Below are 20,279 nucleotides of genomic sequence, written 5' to 3' on the forward strand. Positions count from 1 at the left end.
GTCAGTGGAGCCATCGTCGGCAGCGGAGCCATCGTTGGTGGAGCCTTTTTTTGGTGGAGCTATAGTCGGTAGAGCCGGCGTTGGCCCTGAGATCAGCGTCGACAGATTTCGTTGGCGCTGTTGATGACAAGGCGGGTCTAGAGGCTGAAGCCGTTGACGATGATGGCATGGTGGAGATGGAGGATGATGTAGACAGCGAAGAGACAGAGGTTGTTACCTTCATCGATGATGCCGCTGTATAAGTCTTCGAGGGTGCCTACGATGATTATTTCGTCAATGATGGAGTGGTCATAGACAACCTGCTGGAGTATGAAGCGGAGGCTTTTTAAACTCACACAAGAACTTAGGAGGTGGTGTAGGCGGCTCTGAACATGCTTTCTTAGTCCTTTTAGAGGAGCTATGAGCTTCCCGTTTATCCTTAGCACAAGAATGAGACTTGGATCTCTGAGGAGATTTGGAGGGGCTGCGGCCTTTAGAAGACCTATGGGTGGTCTTTTTGAGGCTTTCTTGGGGTGTTGAGAAGAGGATCGAGAGGATGGTGATCTCTCCTTTGTGGGAAATTCTATATGAAGAATAGGAGTTCTCACTGTCCGAATCGGAGATGAGCGCCTCTCGTGTTTTGAGCTCTGGAGTAAAATTACCAGCCTGTTCTCTCTGTCCTTTAAAGTTGAAGTATGACATATATTACAATCTTTTGCGGAGTGATCAGGATGGATAAGTTTCTTACCTGTAATCCTAGTTCTCTTCCAGGGGTAGCCTCATCAAAGTCATAAGCACTAAATATTCCCGCCCATGTGCGGGGACCCGGAAATAATAAAAATTATATATGAAAAACATACATATATATATATATATATATATATATATACAGCTCTATATATATACATATATTTTTTCTCATATCAATGCAGCTCCCATCTAGGAGGCTAAACAATGTAATTACACACACAAAGACTGTATTTGCCAATATATATATATAAAAAAACACAAGAGGGCAAGTAGCACTTGAACTCTGTTTTTTAATGAGCAAAGTACTCCTAAATAGCAAACTGCAAATAAAATAGACATTGTTAGCCTACAGGGTGCGTTCTAAACCAATAGCATAGAAAATGAAAGCATTTTCAACAACAACTGGCACCATGCCTTTAAGGCAGCCATGACCCCTAGCTTCCCATCATGCCTGAGGGGTGACAGTTAGGTCAGTTGTTCTTTACATAACCCTGAAGGGCACAAAGATATCCTTTAACACTTCAGAAAAGAATCTCATTTGCCTGGGGAGGCGGGTGGGTTGCTTAGGACTTTGATGAGGATACCCCTGGAAGAGAACTAGGATTACAGGTAAGGAACTTATCCTTCTCTTCCAGGGGATCCTCATCAATAGTCATACGCACTGAATAGAATAGCAATCCCATCAACCACCTGCAGGCAAATGAGAGTAAAAAACGACCCAACATATAATAACAGCCGAAAGCAGCTGTTGAACAGATTCCTCAAGGAGGCCTGGCCTACTTGGGTGTCTGTATCCAGACAATAGTGCCTTGTAAATGTATGGACGGACCTCCAAGTTGCCGCCATACAAATTTCAGACATAGGCACGTTATGAAGAAAAGTAGTAGTAGCTGCTTTTCCTCTGGTAGAGTGCGCTTTGGGAGTAAACCCAAGGGGCTTCTGCGCTAATTGATAAGCAAGTTTGATACATGAAACTATCCATCTGGAGATGGACCGCTTTGAAGCTGCAAAACCAGTTATGACAGACCCATAGTTAACAAATAGTTGATCAGATTTTCTCATAGATCTGGACCTATCCAGATAGAATTTTAAAACCCTTTTCAGGTCCAGAGAGTGTAAGGCCCTCTCAGCTGGAGTGGAGGGATTGGGAAAAAAGGTGGGTAGAGAGATGGTCTGATTTACATGAAAATCTGACACCACCTTAGGAAGGAAAAAGGGATGCGTTCTCAACAAGACCCTATTAAGATGGAAAACTGTATAAGGTTCTTTAGAGCAGAGAGCCTGTATTTCGCTCACTCTGCGAGCAGACATGATCGCTACCAAGAAAGCCGCCTTTCAAGAAAGATGTTGCAAGGTTGCTTTGAGTATGGGTTCGAAAGGCGGACCCATCCATTTTGATAGCACCGGGTTTAGCTCCCAGAGTGGTGAAGGAGGCCAGACTGGAGGGTAGACATTCTTTAAACCCTGTAAGAAATCCTTAACAGCCTGTAACTGAAATAAGGAAGGTTGAAAAGGTGAGCGTCTATATGCAGTTACCGCTGGAAGAAAACTTCAACCCTGCTTTCGCCAGATAAAGTAGGTAAGGAAGGATGACCTCTTCCTGACCCTTGGTTAGATTACAGTTGTTTTGCACACACCACATATAAAACCGCTTCCACTTGCATGCATACGAATGCCTCATGGACGGTCTTCTTGCTTCCTTCAAAATGGACATACAGTCCTAGGTGGCCATACTGGAGGACCTCAGAAGCCATGCTGCCAAGTTCAGTGAGGGAAGGTCGGGGAGATGAATCCTCCAGTTCATCTTGGACAGCAGGTCCGGTCTGCACGGCAGCTTCCTGTGAGGGCATTCTGATATGTGCAGAAGGTCCGGGTACCACCATTGTCTCAGCCAGTCCGGGGCAATCAGTATCATCCTCGAGCACGAATGAGACCGCTTGGTCACCACCTTCGGGATTAGCGGAAGAGGTGGAAAGGCGTACACAAATGCCCCTGACCAGTCTATCAAAAGGGCATTCCCTTTAGATCCTGGTTGGTAGAACCTTGAGGCGAAGTCTCGGCATTTCGAATTTTCGTCGTCCGCGAAGAGGTCGATGGTGGGACGACCCCATGACTGGAAGATGTCTTCGACTACCTCGTCGTTGAGAACCCAGTCTTCTCTGTCTTCGAAATGACGACTGAGAGCATCCGCTCTCACGTTCTGTTCTCCCTGCAGGTGGACTGCTGTGACTGACAGATTCCGTGCCAGGAGCCAATGCCAGAGTGTTTGAGCCTACAGTGAAAGTATGCGTGAGCGAGTTCCCCCCTGTTTGTTCAGGTAATACATTGTGGTTGCATTGTCCGTCTGTACTAATACTGAGCTTGCCTGAATCGAGGGAAGAAAAGCTTTGAGGGCTAGGTGAACTGCTCTCAGCTCTAGCATGTTGATGTCGCTCTTTTGGAGACCATAGTCCTTGAGTCTGGAGAGGACCCATGTGAGCCCCCAAACCCTGCAGTGAGGCGTCCGTGATCAACGTCTGAGCAGGCGGAGATTGATGAAAAGGAATTCCGACTTGCATATTTTCTTTTCTCATCCACCAAGGTATGGAAGCTCGTGCCGTGTTCGATAGACTTAGCTGTCTGTTAGTCCCACTTGTCCTCCAGATCCTGCTGAAGAGGACGCATTCGTAATCTGGCACTGGGAACCAGGAAGATGCAGGATGCCATCGACCCTAGCAGGGAGGCAATCCGACATACAGGCAGTTTTCTGTTGAGTAGGACCAGCTTGCATTTCAGTATGAAGGAGCATTGTCTCTCCTCCGAAGGAAACACTTTTCCTACCTCGGAGTCTAGCAGAGCTCCTAAGAAATATATTTTCTGCGTTGGCTGTGAAGTTGACTTGGCTAAATTCACATGCAGGCCCAGCCGGTGACACAGTTCGAAACAGTCCAAGAAATGACTCCTCACGCTGTCTGGAGAAGGACCTTTGAGCACCCAGTCCAAGTACGGGTACACGAAGATGCCTCTGCGACGCAGTGCGGCTGCCACTACCGCCATGCACCTTTGTGAACACTCTGGGGGCTGACTTTAACCCGAAGGGCAGAACTTTGAACTGGTAATGGGAGGATCCCACCAGGAATCGTAGCTATTGTCTGTGATGCTGATTGATCGGGATGTGAAAGTATGCAGCTTGCAGATCCAGCGAACACATCCAATCCCCCTGCCTGAGATGTGGATATATTTGATGGACAGCCAACATGCGAAACTTCTCCTTTTTGATTGATTCGTTGAGTGTCCGCAAGTCCAGAATGGGTCTGCATTCTGCCGTTAGGCCCTTTTTCTCCCACCAAGAAGTATCTTGAGTAAACCCCTTTTCCTCTTTGAGATACAGGTACCCCCTTGATGGCTGACTTTCTGAGAAGGGTAGCAACTTCTTTCTGCAAGAGCTTTAACCGGTGACACGATGGTGGAACTGGAGGGATTGAGGGGTTACGGTGTCGAAAACGTAGAGAGTACCCATTCTGCAGCGTAGCTAACACCCACTGATCCTTTATGATAGCTCACCACTCTTCAAGATGATTTGCGATACTTCCCCCCCCACTGGAGTGGTGAACGGCGATGGGGGAAGGGAGTACTCAGCTTTGTCTGCGGGGGCGAGTGTTTGATTTGCTCAAACGCTACGTCCATTATCCCCTTTGGTATCGCTTTGTTCGCCCTAAGTTGGCAGGGTATGCCCAGACGTGGGTCCCTTGCTCACTTTGCCACTGGATTCAAGATAGCCTGGCTGAGGAGGGTTATGAACCCGAAACCGGTCCCGGGATGCTTGTTTCTGGTCCAGGGAAGACATGGCTTGGCAGTTCGGGCTGGACTGTTCCCATGAGGCACAGGGTCAGACTGATTTGCATATGGCCATGTCTGAACTGGGGTGGTGGAGTGAGCTAAAGAAAGATGATGGATTAAACCCAGATCAGTTGACTGGGGTGAGTGTTTGATTTGCTCAAACGCTCTGTCCATTATCCCCTTTGGTATCTCTTTGTCTGCGTCTTGGCGGAGTTATTGCCTGGACGCTGATTTCCTCCTCCTCTGGAGGAACGTCTGCCCCGATACTGCGATCTTTGCTGGCCTTGCTGATCCTGATTTTTCTGCCAACGAGGGGTTTGAACCCTCTGTTGGGAGGACCGCCGATTGCAAGGTCGAAATCTCTAGCGGAATTCCTTCTTTTCAAGGCCCACTGCCTTCAACGTGTCCTGCTCTGTTTTCATCCGGGCCATTTCTTCATCCGTGTGAGTCCCGAACAGAGAGGAACCGGAGAAAGGAAGATTGAGGATGCGTGACTGCGCTTCTAGCTTGAGCGCAGTAAGTCGGAGCCAAGACGTTCTTCTTGCGCATACCCCATGAGCATCAGATGAGCCGAAACGGTAGCTCCATCCGCCGCAGCACTGATGACCTGGTTAGACACCAGACTGCCCTCCGTTAAGATTTCCTCCTCAAAGTCTTTGCGATCTTCCTGTGGCAACTTTTCAGTGAATCTCTGTAGTGAGTACCACAGAGATCGGTCGTAGTGACCCAAGAGCGCCGATGCGTTGGAAACCTTCAACATGGAGGCCAAAGTGCCACAAACCTTCCTTCCCCAGGAATCTTGCGTTTTACTATTCCTATCTGGTGGAACAGTAGAGGAGGATGCTACCGCATGGGTCTTCTTTGCTGCAGCAAATATAACTGAATCCGGGGGAGGATCGGCTTTAAGGAAGAGCGGGTCGTCCTCTGGTGAATGATACTTTTTTAAGATTCTCACTGGAGCGGTCTTAACACTCGCCGGTGTGAGAAAGATGTCCATCACTGGCTCTATGAGGCCTGGTACCAAGGGAAGCAGAGGTTTAGATGCTGCTCTCTGGTGTAGAGTTTCAAAAATCACAGAGGACTTACTTTGACGAGTAGGCATAGGGATACTCAGCTTTACCGCCCCTCTGCCAAGAATGTCCTGAAAAGTGTAGATGTCGTCCACCGGAGAGACCCTCGATGGTGGACTGTCTGTCAAAGTAGGCGAGTAGTCTCTGTGGGACGTACGAGTGGAAGAAGAGGACGGAGTCGGGGATCTGTGCAGAAGGGGGAGAGTTCACCTCTTCATGTGCAGACCTGTTTGGTGAATCTTGGTGCCCCCCTGACACTGAGCTGCTGGAAGTCGAAATCACCACCTCCGGTGATCTTGACCTTGACCCTCGTTGCGAACTGCAGGAGCCTGAAGGTGACGATGATAGGCTCACTGGAGGTGAGGTGTCTCTGGAAGGGCGCCTTAACGTTGATCTAGAGCGTCTGTGTGCCGACTGTCGTCTCAATGGAGACATATGCCTCGACGTTGACTTTCTTCTCTTAGAAGGTGGACTTGATCTTGCAGTAGAACATCCTCTCGACGTCGAACGTCTCCTTGACACCGATGGAATGCCATGTTTCGAGGTTCTCTGCCCCGTCTCAGAAGACTGCTGCCTCGACGTCGACCGGTGTTGGGCTGCCGGCGACGGAGACTTCTGCCTCGACGCCATAGATCCTTGTACTGATCTTGGCGGCGTTTACTGTTTCAGCGTCGATGATGTAGTAGGGCGGATCGATGTCGAAGTGCCTTGACCTGACTTCAGTGGAGACTACTGCTTAGACGCCGAAGGAGATGTCCTGTGTCTCAACGTCGAAGATCGTTGGACTGATCTCGACAGAGACCCGTGCCTCAATGTCGATGATGAGGCAACGACGGAGTGATGTGCCTTGACGTCGATTGCCGATGATGAGGAGACGACGGAGCGATGTGCCTTGACGTAGATTGCTGATGCGACGACGGAGTGATGTGCCTCGACGTCGATCGCCAATGTGACGACGGAGTGATGTGCCTCGACGTCGAACGTCCAGCCGGAGTCGACAGAGACCTGTCTCTCGAAGTTGAGCGTCGCCTGGTTGACGTCGACGGAGGATCCGTTATCCTTGTCAACGATTTCGTTGTCAATTAATGATGCGCCGGCATCATTGAAGTCTTCGACACCGATTTCTTCGTCGTCGGCAGCTTCGACGTCGATCCCGACAGAGAACAGGTCGGGAATTTTGCTGCCTCACAAGAGACCTACCTCTTTCAGAGAGGCCATCAAGTCGAATCCTCTCCCTGTCTCGACAACTTCTTACAATGATGGCAGGTGTTAGAAGAGTGAGACTCTAGGAGGCAGAGACTACACACAGGGTGTGTATCTGTTCTGGCCTTCTTCTTGCCACAGGAAGGGCAAGGATCGAATAAAGAAGGCATTTTTAAAGAAAATAAACCTTTTCTGGGACACAAAAAAGGTACCACTGTCACTCTAAAGCAAAAAGGCGTCGAGTGAAAGCACAAAAAGTAGAAAATTATCAGATATTTTTTGACAGAAAGTCAAAAAAGTAAGAGCTGAAAATCCAGGGTCCTGACTTAAGGAGCCGGAAAGAACTGACCTAACTGTCCTATTTCTCTTCCAGGGGTATCCTCATCAAAGTCATAAGCAACCCACCCGCCTCCCCAGGCAAATGAGATTCTTTTCTGAAGTGTTAAAGGATATCTTTGTGCCCTTCAGGGTTATGCAAAGAACTGACCTAACTGTCACCCCTGAGGCATGATGGGAAGCTAGGGGTCATGGCTGCCTTAAAGGCATGGTGCCAGTTTTTGTTGAAAATGCTTTCATTTTCTATGCTATTGGTTTGAAATGCAGCATGTAGGCTAACAATGTCTATTTTATTTGCAGTTTGCTATTTATTGAGTACTTTGCTCATTAAAAAACAGAGTTCAAGTGCTACTTGCCCTCTTATGTTTTTATAGATATTGGCAAATACAGTCTTTTTGTGTAATTACATTGTTTAGCCTCCTAGATGGGAGCGGCATTGATATAAGAAAAAAATAAATAAATAAAAATAATAATAAATTTATATATATATATATATATATATATATATATATATATATATATCTGTTTTTCATATATAATTTTTATTATTTCCGGGGTCCCCGCACATGTGCGGGAATATTCAGTGCTTACGACTATTGATGAGGATCCCCTGGAAGAGAAGCAGACAATGAATACAATCCTGGTGGGGGTCTTCAGAATGGAACCTCTTCTGGCCAAAAGAATTACAGGGTCTGGTGGGACTTTTTTTCTCCTCGTCAGACATGATGTTTTTATCTGAGAAAAATAAGGTGAAAACATTTGCAGTAGGCAAGAATTAAAGACTGAGGCCTAGTATCTGTAGAGAAAGCTGAGCAGAGCTCAGAGGAGACTCCCTAACACGACGTGTGGTAGAAAATCTGAGGTACTGGAGCTTCTTTGTTCTAAAGGGTGTTGCAGCCAGATTGGCTGAAAGATAAGTTTGGTCCCTTTTCCAAAGTGACTATAAAAGACTACAAAAGTAAAAGGCCTAGGGCCTTCTTGCTTTATATTGATATTTTTATCACTATTATATGGTATCAGGGACTCCCATCTCGACGACGGAGAATGATTCAAGCATATGAATCTATGAAAGTTCCAATACTGGAATAATGAATGTTATATATACGTGCAATGAATGATCTGTGGTGATTTCCAGCTGCTCAGAGTCTAAAATACACACAGTCAACATCCGTTGAAATATGATATGGTGCAACTTGATTATAATGCAATCACTGCAGATGTTTTGTGTGTAACTAAACATAATCAGAATTAAGTCCTGGTTGGTGCAGTAGGGAATAAGTCACTTTTGTATTATAGTGCTGTGAAGGCCCCAGCCTGCATTTGTCAGCACTGTCAATATGCACATTGTTTTAAAATGGTATTACAGGCATTACTTAGTGTGCCTTATAAAGCAATTGTTAATCTTCCATTTTAGGGGTTTTGCAGTACTTTGAAGGCGTTTCTGGAGCTTTTCACTGCTCAATAGGTTGTAATTTCTGATAGCTATCCCTTTTCATGCACTTCGTTGCTTGGGTTTATTTGTGAGAAAGTGTCACGCATTTTTTGAGTGTCACTCAAACAATGGAAATGTCACACAGGCAATCTGAAAACCTGGCAGCTATGTGCTCATTGGTCCACTTTTTTATATTTATAGGTTTCCTGGTCTTCATTGCTTGATTTTGCTTGCAAGAAAGTGTCACTCATAGTCGTTGAAATGTCACTCATAATTACACCGAAATTGTGAAAATGTCACACAGCATTCTGAAACCTTGGCAGCTGTGTGACAGTAACATGACGGTGAAGGGACTGAGGCTCAACCTCTGATGGAGGAGATTCATCTAGGAGTCCTTTAAGACTTCCTGGAGGATTCATCTTTAGAACTGTGGTCAATCAAATAGTGTTTTGAGACTGCTCTATGTGATTCTGAGGCTGAACTGCTACTCCAACTAATACTCCAGCCTACCATAAATATTCTGTCTCTTTTGGATATGGTGTCTAATATGACAGGACCCTAAGACTTGTGATTGGGTGATGTACATCAAAAGGTATTTTTAAGTGCATGTACCCGAAGATCATCATCTTATAAGAAAGTGATATCACTTAACACCAGCACCGACAGATATTGCTGCAATGGGTACTGTTTTAAGTCCTGAATCCCTTACTGAAGACGCCAAATGTCACCCAGTCAAGTTTTTATGTGGCACTGGAACTAACTTCAGTAAGGATCAGAGTCACGATCTTATAGACTTTGTCTGCAACCTGAGACAGGAATTACAGGAAGTTACTAGAAATTCTTCCAACAAGAAATGCACAATTTGAGTGGACCAGCAGGGTGTGTTATTTGATGCGGCTTATCAACAGGTGCAATAAAGTTCTTTTTTTAAATTGACCAGAACTAGAAAGAAATACAGAGACAAAAATACCCCTTTCACAAAGAAGAGGCAGTAAAACAGACCAACGTCCAGAGATGAGGAAAGGTGGGATAAGCCCATCTCTACATCCTACCAATAGTGAGAAACAAGCATTTGCAATGCAATCGGTCTCGCCTTTTGGACCCTATAGGTATTTAGCCATGCAGTAAATTATCCTGGGATTGAAATATCAACTGTTCTTTAATATGGGTGCTTTGACACTAATAGGCACATTATCGCACTATACATTATTGCATATTACTGCAGCGTAGCCTAGCTCACATGTATCTTCAGCACAATGAAATCCCCAGCTCATGGTAATCACCACAACACAGGGAAGACCCAACGACTTCTGGTGATTATTATATTTTTTTTTTAAATCGCAGATGCACAAATAAAAGCAGGCACTGAGAATCTCAACTTGCCTTTCAGTGCGATGATGCGAAAACATGCACTGAAATGCTTTTGTTTAACCCGTTATGCTGTGGTCCCATTATCTCTAGAACACCGCATCTATCAGCAGTGAGCGTTCATAGCTGATATTCAGTGCTCCTTGAGATTCTAAGCAGTCTGGAGCTTGTAGGAACACCCTGTCACAAGATTTACAGTTGTACACAGGCACAACTTGTGTAAGGGTAAGTGAAATTTGCATGTCACGTGGTCTGAAGTTATAATTTGAGGAAATTGCCAAGGTCTCTTGCTGTAAAGAGGCTTAAAAGAGGGATGAGACATGATATCAGACTGCGTGGCCTTGGGGCAGTGTGGGTGTTGAATACGACAATAGGTGGCAGAGACTTGCTGTGTACAAGAGCAAGATGCTGAGCTCTACACTAAGTGTAGACTAGAGCAATATGTTCTAGACAGGATATGCACTAACGCTAATACTCATAAAAGAGTGTACTCCTAGGTTACAAAAATTGACAGTAAGTACTCAATGAAAAACATGTAGAATCCAATATTCACCATGTATTTACAATTTTTTCAAACAATACAAGTGTTTTGACAAAAAAACAAATTCAATATTCGTCTTGTTGATGTGTTTCCTTTTTGATGACATCTCTTGAGAATCCAAAGTAAAGATACAAAATTCAAAGATGATTACAAGCAGTCCATAAAATGGGTAATTGCTGTATGACGAGCCTTAAATGTTATTCCCAATGCATTTCGGGTGAATACATCACCCTTCTTCAGGAGATATCTGCAAACAAAATGGATCTCATTTGTTGCATTGTAATATAATCTCAATTTTACAGTGAATCAAGTAAAGGATAAAGTTGAGATTAAAACCAGGTGAAATGATAGGCCTTTAAGTCCAGGGGGGTTATAAGTGCTATAGAATGCAACTGCTGTATGAGGTCAGATGGTGAATTAAACGTGGATTGTTATGCAGAAGAAAGGATGCGAGAGAGGAAAAGACAATGAAAGACCTGGGGGGGAGACTCAAAAACCCAAATCACCGCATGTGAAAAATGAAACCGACATCGTGCATACTGGATGTGAAATGAAAGCCTACTCTACATTAACCAAAAATCATCATACTGCGATTGATTCCAGACTCGGTTGTGTGTTTGTCTCAGCGGGTCTAGAGAACCTAAAAAGTGAATGTTATAGAATGTATATGGAGACGAATCAACTAAAGCTGACCTCTGAGGTCCGTGAGTAAAAACGCTGTGCCAAAAAGAGAAACCAACTCACCAGACGTTTTAGCGCCTGCGGTGTTCAACTTGCTTGATAGTGCCTTGCACGAGAAGCGTTACCGGCAATGGCTTACTTAAGTAAGATATATGGATGTAGATACGTTGAACTGTTGCCTCCTCTACATGCGTAATAGTCACCTCCGTAGGGAGAAGTGCGGAACCTGAAGAACCCAAGAACGTGCACTGTAAATCTACTCTGATTGTGTGGATATCGTCAGTGTATTAAAAATAAAAATTAAATAAAAATAAAAATTGTCAGTATAAAACTTACTGGAGACGTATGATGTTGGCTCTAGATCAGTGGTACTCATAGTACGGCCCGCGGGCCGCCAGCGGCCCGGCAAGCCTTCCCTGGCGGCCCGCAGACCTTGCAGACATCGTACCTGTGCAAGCACCGCCGGTTGCAGCAGCGCGGAGCTATGGGGGCCGGGCGATTCTTTTAAAAGCCAAGTCACTTGTTAATGAGGCTTTGTTGTATGTCACCTCTTCTTAGCGCCCCTGCATCTCCCCTCTGAATGAGGGGAGATGGGTTTAAAGCGGGAGGGAGAGAGGGAAGACAGAGCAGGAAACAGGGAGGGAGAGACAGCGTGAGAGAGACAGACAAGTTGGGAGAGGGAGGGAGACAGAGGGAGGGAGGGGGACAGAGGGAGAACAGATGGAGAGGGAGGGAGACAGAGAGGGAGGGAGACAGAGAGAAAGGGAGACAAACTGATTGAGTGAGAGGGAGAGAGATAGATAGAGAGAGGGAGGGAGACAGGGAGAGAGAGGGAATGAGAGAGAGAGAGAGGGAGACAGAGAGGGAGGGAGATAGAGGGAAGGAGGGAGACAGGGGGAGGGAGGGAGACAGGGGGAGGGAGACAAACACAGTGAGTGAGGCAGAGGGAGAGAGAGATAGAGGAAGAGAGACAGGGAGAGGGAGGGAGACAGGGAGAGGGAGGGAGAGAGGGAGAGGGAGACAGAGGGAGGGAGACAGAGAGAGAGGGAGACAGAGAGAGGGAGACAAACAAAGTGATTGAGACAGGGAGGGAGGGAGACAGAGAGAGGGAGAGTGATAGAGGGAGAGTGATTGAGGGAGGGAGACCGAGCTAGATAGATTGATAGATAGATAGATAGATAGATAGATAGATAGATAGATAGATAGATAGAGATGTGTGAATGCCGGGTCTGGTGGCTCAGTGGACGAAGGAGTCTGATGCAGGGGCCTGTGTTCAACCTCATGGTCACAGTTTTTTTTTTTTTGCTCTAGCCCCGCCCCCTCCCCCACTGCCCCCGCCCTCACCGGTGCGGCCCTCGGCCACAAACCACACTGTAAATTTGGCCCCCGAGAGAAAGTTTGTGAGTACCCCTGCTCTAGATGGTGATCCGAGTGATGAGTGAAGATCGCGCCTGTGCGGAAACGCCGTTTGAAATTCAGTACGGCCCATCATTAAGTGTGCGTGCTACGACATTTTCATGAGCATAATGAAAGGACTACGAGCTGCTGTAAGTGGAGAAAGTGGCGGCCATGGCTAAACTATAGTGTGTCCTAATATTCGTACCTGAGTAAGAGGTAGAAATTGCTTGTGCTGTTAATATAGTTGGTAAAGAAAACGGAAACCAACAGAAAGTAATAACGGAACAAAACTGAAATAAAAGATAAGGATGTGCATTTAGAACTACTCCATTATTACTGCGAGATGTCTTGTATTGCCTTCCTGCAACATGATTTGTACGAACAAGAAAAGTATAACTGTTGTGCTTACGTGACTCGATTACTTGCATGTTACAGATTGCACATAAAAAAAAAAGATAAGCACTACTCAGACGATGTGGTCTCAGTGCTGTGAGTGCCTAGCTGAACAATTGTTACCCGACTTCATTGCGTGCAAATACAGATATAGATTCAAAGAAATAACATACTGTAATAGATTAGGCATACTGTAAATCAACATCTCCAAATGATTAGCAGCTATAAATTATAGAATATACAGATGTTGACTAAATACATCTTAGAATAATGATAATGCAATGGAATAAGTGAAACAGAAGTGAATAGAAGAAGCTAAACTCAAATGAAAATGTGATTAAAATTACATAGTCAACCCCCAAGTTACCAACATGACTATACCCTCTGGCTGAATATAAAATGCGATGCATTATTTGTCTGAACAGGTACTATAAGAAAGAAGATAACTCAATTTTATCATGTAATCCCTTGGGGCTCATCGTATCCAAGTGCCTGATCCAAAATGTTTCCCGCTGAGTGATGTATCTAGCCATGTCTCTGTCGTTGTATATCTGTACAACTTCTATGATGCTGAATCTTAATTGTGCTATGGTATGATGAGCTTCATTCCAATGGCTTGCAAGAGGGGAACTCAATGTTTTGGTTCGAATCCTACTTTTATGTTCAGTGATTCGAATACGCAAAGACCGTTCGGTCTTCCCGACATAATACAGGCCACATGGGCATCGTATGATGTAATTAACATTTTGCGAATTGCAATTGGCTGTGAAGTGTAGTTTTATCTGTTTGCCAGACCAAGGATGAGCTAGATAAGTACCGCAAATAACGTTATTGCAGTGTGAACAATTGTAGCATTTAGTCATACCCTTATGTAAACTAAGGGCATAACACAGGCCCATGAACCCTCTGCGGCACAGGGTTTCTCCCAACTTTTCAGGGGGCCCCAATCATAAATGGCTTATATATATCTCTGAAATATGAGAGACTCACCTCATCACATTCAGCAAGGGCATAATTTTGTATTACACCACAGCTCTAAACACGACAGAGATGGCAGAAGCTGGCACACAGAGTTTGAGCATTAGATACGGGGCAGAGAGAAAGTAAGCACCAAACTGCAGATCACGCTGGGTATTGGAACACATGGATAGAAATACTGCCTATCAGCGGGAAATGGTATTGTCCAAAACTGTTTTTAATATAAAATCAGGGCCTTCGGTGGTCATATCACTGAAAATACACCATTAAAAAAACAAGCGTGGATGCATAAAATGCCAAGCGGTTACTGCGGTATATAGGAGGGGTAGGAGAGGTCACAGCACCTTCTTGCACAGACCTACTGCAGAGTTTTCATATCGAATCCATCTTCTAGAATATTACAACAAATGATCAAAAAAATACAATTGGTTAAATTAACGCATTTGAATTTTAAATTAAGAAGCGATTAAAACCATCACAAACTTAAGGTTTTTGAAATTGAGAATTTAAGCGTTAGATGCATTGGTTTGCAACACATTTAGATTTTACACAAAATAGTCGAGGGGGCGGGGAGAGCCTGCTGATCCTTCATGCAGGAAACTGGACCACAGAAATACAGGCACGAGCCGGGGTATGAAGTGAGACTGTACTCCCTGCCTGGGAAGCTAAGGAAGATGTGTAAAGGTGTGGCGGGAACCCGCATAAGGTAATTCAAAAAATTAGTTAGCTACTTGTGTGCCCATGACAAATGGAGTAAGAGACAACACTTTTTAAAGACCGGAAGTATTTGCTTACCTAGCTTTGGTTTGCTCTGGCAACGTTCTCAGCGTTTAGTCCTCTGAAAATAAGAATGAAGTAATTCAAAGATGGCGTTCGATTTACCCATGAAAACCCAGAGACCGACAGCATGATAGTCCTTTCTCCATGGTTGCATGCAGTTACCGTGAGTCTAGAGTGTGTGCCTACAACTGCAAAACGAGAAAAAAACCAAAGAGGGACGGGGCTCAAGAAATAAACAACTGTAAACTACGTAATCGCATGTTTCAGTAGTATCTTGTGCCTTCCTGGAGGGAAGGAAGGGAGAGTGCCCCGGGGCAAGTAATAAACAACGGAGGACTAATTAAACAAACAAAGCAGACCCGGGGGGTTGAGCAACAAAAGAAAGCAGTATGGGGGTTGAGAAACAAAACTAAGCGGGACAGGGCTCAAGCACTAAACAACTGGAAATTATGTAATTGCACGTATGTATACAATTATCGAAAGGTAAACAAGTGTTGTAGTCGCTACCGTTTACAACATTTAAATGCCTCCAAAACATGAAGTGCGTCGTCCATGAAGTGGGTGCCGTGCTGATGCATGAACCGAAGGAAAGCCCACAAAGGCACCTAAAAAAAACCAAGGCAAGCAAAACAAAATGAGCCGAGTGCACGTGGACTCTACCACCATTAAAAAACAAGTACGCAAACACAAAGGGAAAAGCACCACAGAGCGAAGATACAACTAATAGGCCAATACTCCAGAGGAGAAGCAAGACACAAGAACCCCAAGCCATCTCCTCCTCGGACTACATCCTCACCAGAGACCTGAACTTCCACCTCGAAAACCGCGACTCCACTACCCTATTTGACAACCTCGGACTGAAGCAGCTCGCCACCACCCCCACCCACAGAGCCGGACACACCCTCGACCCCATCTTCGCAGGAGGGACAAACATCCACTTCAGCCACACCACGCAGCCCCTTTGGACAGACAACCACTGCGTACACTTCACCTTCAACACCACCATCGCACCCAAACCCGGCCCGCGACGGGCCCAAAGGAACTGGAGCAAGATCACAGAGGATCACCTCAACACCCCCCTCCTCCACGACCCCCCGTCTGCCATGACCGATGCCAACCCCGCAGCCAAAAAGCTACACCGATGGATCTCCAGCTGCGCCGACAAGCTTGCACCCCTCTGCCAACCCGTCAATCAACGTCCCCTGAAGGCCGCCTGGTTCACCACCGACCTCCAAGCAGCCAGACGCTCCTGCAGGCGCCTCGAGAAACTCTGGCGGAACAAGAAAACCACCGAAGACCTGAACAACTAGAGGAACACCATGAACAAATACCACCAGCGCATAAGAGCCACCAAGAGGACATTTATCAAGAACAAAATCCACTCTAACGCAAGTAACGCAAAAGAACTCTTCAATGTCATACAGCAGTTCACCAAAACCCCCAGCAGAGCCACGGACATCACTCCATCCCAGGACCTCTGCAACAAACTCAGCTCCTACTTCCACCTGAAAATCAAGGCCCTCTACGACAACTTCAGCGAACAGACTCCTGACACCACCCCCCTCTCCACCACCGACAACCGGCCGACTATCTCCACCTGGAAACCTGCTACCACCGAAGACACCACAAAGACCATGAAGAACACCAACTCAGGAGCCCCCACAGACCCCTGCCCACCCCACATCTACCACAGAGCCGCCATAGCTCCTAAACTAGGCTGGACCATCAATGCCTCCCTCGAATCCGGAATCTTCCCCGACGACTGGAAGCGGGCAGAAGTCAATCCCCTCCTCAAACTCTCGGCCGACCCGACGGACCAGAAAAACTACCGGCCCATCTCCCTCCTTCCCTTCGCAGCCAAAGTCACCCAGAGATTCATCAATGCCCAGCTGACCACCTTCATCGAAGAGAACGCCATCCTCGACTCCTCCCAGTCTGGTATCCGCAGCATCGAGGTAGCCGTCCTCGCCGGCACCGATGACATCTGCATGCTACTTGACCAGGGCCACACTGCGGCCCTCATCCTACTAGACCTCTCCGCAGCCTTCGACACCATCTCCCACCGCACTCTCGCCGCCAGACTCCATGATGCCGGTATATGGGGAACTGCCCTTGACTGGATCTGCTCCTTCCTCACCGACAGAACCCAAAGGATCAGACTCCCACCCTTCTTCTCCGAACCCGCAGAGATCAACTGCGGAGTACCCAAAGGATCCTCGCTCAGCCCCATGCTTTTCAACATCTACATGGCCCCCCCTCGCCGCCATCGTCAGAAAGCACGGGTTCAGCATAGTATCTTACGCCGACACTCAGCTCATCCTCCCTCTCACGAAGAACCCCGAAGACACCAGACTCCGCTTTCAAGAAGGAATGAAAAATGTTGCAGCCTGGCTGAGCGACAGCTGCCTTAAACTGAACTCGGAGAAGACCGAGGTCCTCGTCCTTGGTCTCTCCCCCACGGCGTGGGACAGCTCCTGGTGGCCCCCTGCCCCCAGAAACTCACCCACCCCGACAGACCACACCCGGAACCTCAGCATCATTCTAGACTCCTCCCTCACCATGACCCGCCAGATCAATGCGGTCGCCTCGACCTGCTTCAATTCCCTCCGCTAGACCTTCAAATGGATCCCCCTCGAATGCAGAAAGACCGTTACCCACGCTCTCGTACCTAGCAGACTGGACTACGGTAACGCCCTCTATGCCGGAATCAACAAAAAACTGCTACACAAGGGCGAAACCATCCAGATCACTGCAGCCAGACTCGTCCTCGGAACCCCACGACACGATCACATGACCCCACACCTACGAGACATCCACTGGCTCCCCATCGAGGAGAGTGTAACCTTCAAGCTACTCACCCACGCCTACAAATCCCTCCACAACATTAGACCCAAATACCTCAACGAAAGAGTCTTCTTCCACGTACCCAAAAGGAACCTCGCCTCCGCCGACCTCACCCTGGCAGAAACCCCGCGCAGCCGCAGAACCAGAGCAGGTGGAACAGCCTTCTCCTACATCGCAGCAAAGACCTGGAAAGAGCTCCCAGTCAACATCAGACGCTCTCCCACTCTGCACACCTTCAGGAAGAACCTTAAGACTTAGCTTTTCGACTGATCCGGAGCTGCCACCCACCCCCCGCCCCCAGCGCCTTGAGATCCTCACAAGTGAGTAGCGCGCTTTATAAACCCCTGATTGATTGATTGATTGAAGAAGGTGGGAGATATAACGCTAAGGAACCATACACAAACAATCTTTTCTGAAGGACACATACTTTACCCAATCAGCACAGAGGGCGTGGCTAGAGCTCGTAGAAGTGAACACAGCATGCCTCGCAGAGCAGCGCATGCACGCTGTTAGGCTCGACCTAAAAACAGGAACTGGCATGGACAGTTGGTGATGCTCTGGTGGAGGATGAGTCCAGTGTAATAGTGAAGGAAAGCTCCATTGTCAGAATTTAAAATAAACAGCATTTTATTTGGAAAGGATGTTCCGGTTCTCTCTGTGGTGAAGGTATTTCTAACCAGTTGGAGAAGATTTTTTTCTTCTTCTTTTTTTTATGTTCGCAACAGTGCTAATTAGTGTTTGATAATGCATTTCCAATTGATATGGTCATCCCTACAGTACATGACTTTATTCCAAATCTATGTAAAGACCAGATTTGAATGGGTATACCGAGCTTAGGGCCTGATTTATATTTAGGCCCATTTCTCCGCTAGGGCAACAGAGCAAATTACTCCAGCGCCCTGTTGGTGGCACCGACTGCCTTCTATAGCACTGGCAGGAATCTCTGTCACGGCAGAAAGGGAATGCCATCGCATTTGAGGCTTCCCTCTCGGCCAACATATAAATTAGGCCGGTGATGTTTTGGCAGTTGTCCAGGAATGGAAGTGGAAAGTAATTTTTTTGTATGACTAGCCTCTGAAGTGTACTGCTTTGTAATGACTGTGAAACCCTTCTCATCTGGGACAGTTTTGCATTGTAACATTAATATTGCGCTTACTAACCATTTGAGGGGTGCTGAAGCACTTCCCTGCACGCATAACCGGGTATGCATTTGATAGCCTACAACAAACACCTCTGGAAATACTTTTTTATTCAACATGCACTGACAAAATTATGAGGTTAATAAAATTACCTGGCTTGTGGTGAATGTTGCCCATGGAACCACATTTGGAAGTCACGTGGCTGAGTTTCACCGGCTTGTGGACAATCTGTACCTGTACATGGCACATAAACACAATTATATTCTTTTCTAATGATGAAAAAGACAAATCAGAGCTTACGTCATCCTGTTCTACTATTGAAACCTGAATGCAACCAAGCAGAAGCGTCTATCCCCAGTAAAACTACAAATTTGTTCAAGAGAACATGCCACCAAAATGAAGTAAACCGAAACGACATGTCAGCATGCGTAGCAATCATAGGGAGAGGGTAGGAGGCGTAAGAGCATTATATAAAATTGTTAACAAATAATGTATTAAATGTATTGTAAAGAAAAAAGTGAAATACCTGTCTGGTTGTAAAACTTAAAGACTATGTCCAAATATACTGAAACAACAGAAATTACCAAGGTACAACAAAATGAAAAAAGCAAGCGAAATGACAGTTCTCGAAATGCATAGTCCTGGGACCATTCGTAGACTGCAATTTTCATGAGAAGTTCATTATGCGCACACAATAAGAAATTCAATTTTCACTTTCGGAATGTGCCAAAATAATCCTGAAATGCTAGAAGTTTCCTGTGACAATTTAAAGTATTTCTTATAACTGATTGTTTCCTATGGTCTCTGACGGGGGTCAGTCGTTCCAATCAATTACTTTGATATTTTCATTTCATTTAGTATATGGGATAGCGATGTTTAGGATGCTCATTAAATCTATCTATGAAGCTCACGTACCTTCAAATTCACCATGTTTTGTGAAGAGGATGTTCATAAAGGGCCTGGTCACGCAGTGTTCGCATAGCTTATATAAATTGCATAAAAAGTAACTCGTAAGGTCAACAATCCCTTGCAGGAAAGTGCCCCTTGCCCCCCACTGTTTGCACAATGTTGATGTACTTTGACTAAGTGTGCCCCGGGTTCCTGCCAACCAGGTACCCAGGACCTATGTTCTTGCCCTAAATTGTACCGTTGCAAAACCCAATTGGCAATTCTCTGGCAACATGTAAGTCCCTTTTAAAAGGTACCAGGGAAGACCTCTAAGGACTACAGCACTTATTGTGCCACCCTTAGAAGCTCTGTACCTTTACACACACACACACACACCCTCCCCCCCCCCCATTGGAGGTTGTGTGTTTTGGTGCAGATCGAAGTGAAGAGTCGACTTGGTACACATCCCTGTATGCCATGCCTACAAAGCACTGCCCTGGCATAGGTAAGCCAACCCTCTAGTTGGGGGCACTATACCACTGGTAAGGGTACAGGTGCATGAGCCCTGTACCCCTACAGTGTCTAAGTCCATTCTTAGACATTGGAAGTGAAGTAATGCCATAAAGAGTATATGGTCTGGGAGTTGGTCACTACGAGCTCCACAGATCCATAATGGCTTT

General features: G+C 46.2%; 1 protein-coding gene across 4 annotated transcripts in view; it reads right to left on the reverse strand.

Moving 5' to 3' along the window:
• MAPT (microtubule associated protein tau) overlaps window positions 1-20,279 on the reverse strand; it is a 1,071,056-nt gene that overhangs the window by 379,605 nt on the left and 671,172 nt on the right. For all 4 annotated transcript variants that reach the window (XM_085650276.1, XM_085650277.1, XM_085650279.1 and 1 more), the window contains exon 5: window positions 18,864-18,945. In XM_085650276.1, the coding sequence (XP_085506402.1) occupies window positions 18,864-18,945 (82 nt within the window). The remainder of the gene's footprint in view (window positions 1-18,863; window positions 18,946-20,279) is intronic.

The sequence above is a fragment of the Triturus cristatus genome, chromosome 1_1 (assembly GCF_964204655.1).
Source record: "Triturus cristatus chromosome 1_1, aTriCri1.1, whole genome shotgun sequence".
In the NCBI taxonomy this organism is placed as follows: domain Eukaryota; kingdom Metazoa; phylum Chordata; class Amphibia; order Caudata; family Salamandridae; genus Triturus; species Triturus cristatus.